Source organism: Cyprinodon variegatus, unplaced genomic scaffold, assembly GCF_000732505.1.
Source record: "Cyprinodon variegatus isolate N-32 unplaced genomic scaffold, C_variegatus-1.0 Scaffold37, whole genome shotgun sequence".
In the NCBI taxonomy this organism is placed as follows: domain Eukaryota; kingdom Metazoa; phylum Chordata; class Actinopteri; order Cyprinodontiformes; family Cyprinodontidae; genus Cyprinodon; species Cyprinodon variegatus.
In genome coordinates this window covers 37,047-39,425 of record NW_015150490.1, presented here as the reverse complement: position 1 = coordinate 39,425, position 2,379 = coordinate 37,047, and the positions used below count along the sequence as shown (strand labels likewise).

General features: G+C 34.9%; 1 protein-coding gene across 4 annotated transcripts in view; it reads right to left on the bottom strand.

The window, feature by feature from the left end:
• Positions 1-1,562, bottom strand: part of rnf8 (ring finger protein 8, E3 ubiquitin protein ligase) — a 9,515-nt gene extending 7,953 nt beyond the window's left edge. For all 4 annotated transcript variants that reach the window (XM_015405237.1, XM_015405224.1, XM_015405230.1 and 1 more), the window contains exons 1-2: positions 1,315-1,562; positions 954-1,082 (exon numbers count right to left, since the gene is read on the bottom strand). In XM_015405237.1, coding sequence (XP_015260723.1) covers positions 954-1,082; positions 1,315-1,437 — 252 coding nt within the window. In that variant the 5' untranslated portion in view covers positions 1,438-1,562. The remainder of the gene's footprint in view (positions 1-953; positions 1,083-1,314) is intronic.
• Between the last annotated feature and the right edge of the window lie 817 nt (positions 1,563-2,379).

Genomic DNA, 2,379 nt, shown 5'->3' with positions numbered 1-2,379 from the left:
GTGCATAGAGCCCATTGTGTTAGGTGTGAACATAGCATAAGACGTGCCGCAAAACCATTGCTGCAAAAGGTAGCAGTACAGATTTATTCCACCACCTAAAAAGACTTCTGCAGCAAAATAAAGAATTTTGTAAACCCTGCATGTCAGCGCCTCCCCGCTAACGAATTAAAACGTTAAATGAAGCTGATGACGGTGGCCTCATTGTTAGAAAAAGCGATCCCATATAAGAGAAAAAGTAAGAGATGAAGGGAAATCACAGACGATATTTTTTACGTAATTTAAATGTTTTTTAGATGCTCCAACACCTGTGATGTCATGTGGTCTTGTTCAGAGGATTTACAGGCATGTTTTAAACTTGGTAATGTTCCCAATTTTACAAATTTTGTTGGTTTAAAATTCCCAGCATGTAAGATCAGTGCAAATAGCGTTGAGATGCTCTAATTTTTGGACAGTATTTCAACTTTTGTTTATGTAATGGTCAATTTTTTTTATTACTCAGCTTTTTTTATTATGCATAAAAGCGCCCTTTTTTGTTTTACATTATTTATTGTTGCGTGTTTTTGCTTTGTTTGGTTGCTGGGATCTTGTTAAGGATTTAATACTGACACCGAAAGACATAATGTTGCAGTGTTATTTGTGAAAATCTTTTGAGCTGGTTAAAATAAAATGTTTTAAAATTAAAACTAAAAGTGTATTAGTGTATATCAGTGCATTTTTATGCAATCTATTGTTTTTAAAGATAATTCAAACATATTGTGATATATCATGTATCGCGATATAGCCCAAATATATTGTGATATTAGATTTTCTTCATATCACCCACTCCTATTTATAAGTGATTAAAAATAAATTTAAGAACATAGTAAAAAGGAGAAGAGACAGTTTAGGCTTTCACTAAATATGTTTAAGGAGAAAAGTGGGTGAGGATTTTAGCTCAATTGTAACCTGCTCACCTTTTTATCTGTTACTGTCCACTGGCCATCCTCCCTTTGCTTGAAGGAACAATGCAGTCTGGAGATCATGAGAGGGCACGTTGGAGATATCAGCTGATGGGTCACCTCCACACCACGTCCAATAGTGATCTAAACAGTCAAAAATAAACATGAAACTTACGTTTTCCTCTGCTGCGCTCCATGCAAAATACTAATGATAATATATATGGGTTACGTCATTCTCAATATCTGACAAGATCCCAATAAACATAAAAAAAAAATTAAGTAAGAGCTGAAATGCGTGATCAGAGCGCTTAAAATTTCTTGAAATTCGCACAGTCCTTAAAGTTTTGCCTGTTAGCAAACGTTAGCCAAACTGCACCTCTGTGTTTTCGGACAAACTGAGCCAGTCCGAGTTTTTTCCGACTCTCATCAGACATGAAACCTCCGACTCGGAACAGTCGTCCTCCTCAGACGAAAAACAGACCGTCGTTAAGCTATCCATGTTTTCGCATTTCTGCCTAAAGGCCACTTCGACCTAAACACCCCTCCAAACGTTACGGTTCTCCTTCATACCGCAGCTACTGGAGATGTAGCCATGAAAGGCTACCTACAAACCGGAAGACGACGAGTTCCTTTCTAAATAAAAGCCTTCTACTACTTCTTTTTCTTCTTTGTTAGATTGGCGGATTGCAAACAGCTCATAGGTGCATACCGCCACCTACTGTACTGTCTGTAGCTCTGTAGTTCCACCTACTATATTCTATTTTTTTTATTTTTGTGTTATGTAAAAACAAAAATAAATAAAAAAAATGTTTATTAATAACCAAATTTTCCACCCAATCCCCATCTGTCCCTAAAATTCGTTTAACAGTCCATTCTGTCAGTTCTAGTTCCCTGACCATTATTAAGGGACACCAGAGACCTTTCATCCATCATTTCTTCCACTATTTTACCATTATTGTCCATCTGTCTGCTTCCCCATAGACTATTATGTGCATTGGAGTCACCACACCTAACTTCTCTTCTTTTAATTGATCCTGAAATTGTATTAAATATCTCACTTTCTAACGTTTTAATATTTAAGAATCCTAATATTACCAATTTTTCCTGATTTAAATATTTCTACACTTACACATTCATATTAACCAGGTACCTGATGTTCTTTATATGCCAATCCATCCTTAATGAAAGTTGCACAACCTCCTCAACTACTATTGTAACTCTTATCTCTTCTGACTGAATTGTAACCGGGAATTTTAAAATCTAAAGATGGTTTTAACCAAGTTTCCTAAACACATACACAACAAACACAACATCCGGAGCTGTTTATAGTTCATGTACACACAGACACACACACACACACACATATATATATATATATATATATATATATATATATATATATATATATATATATATATATATATATATATATATATATATA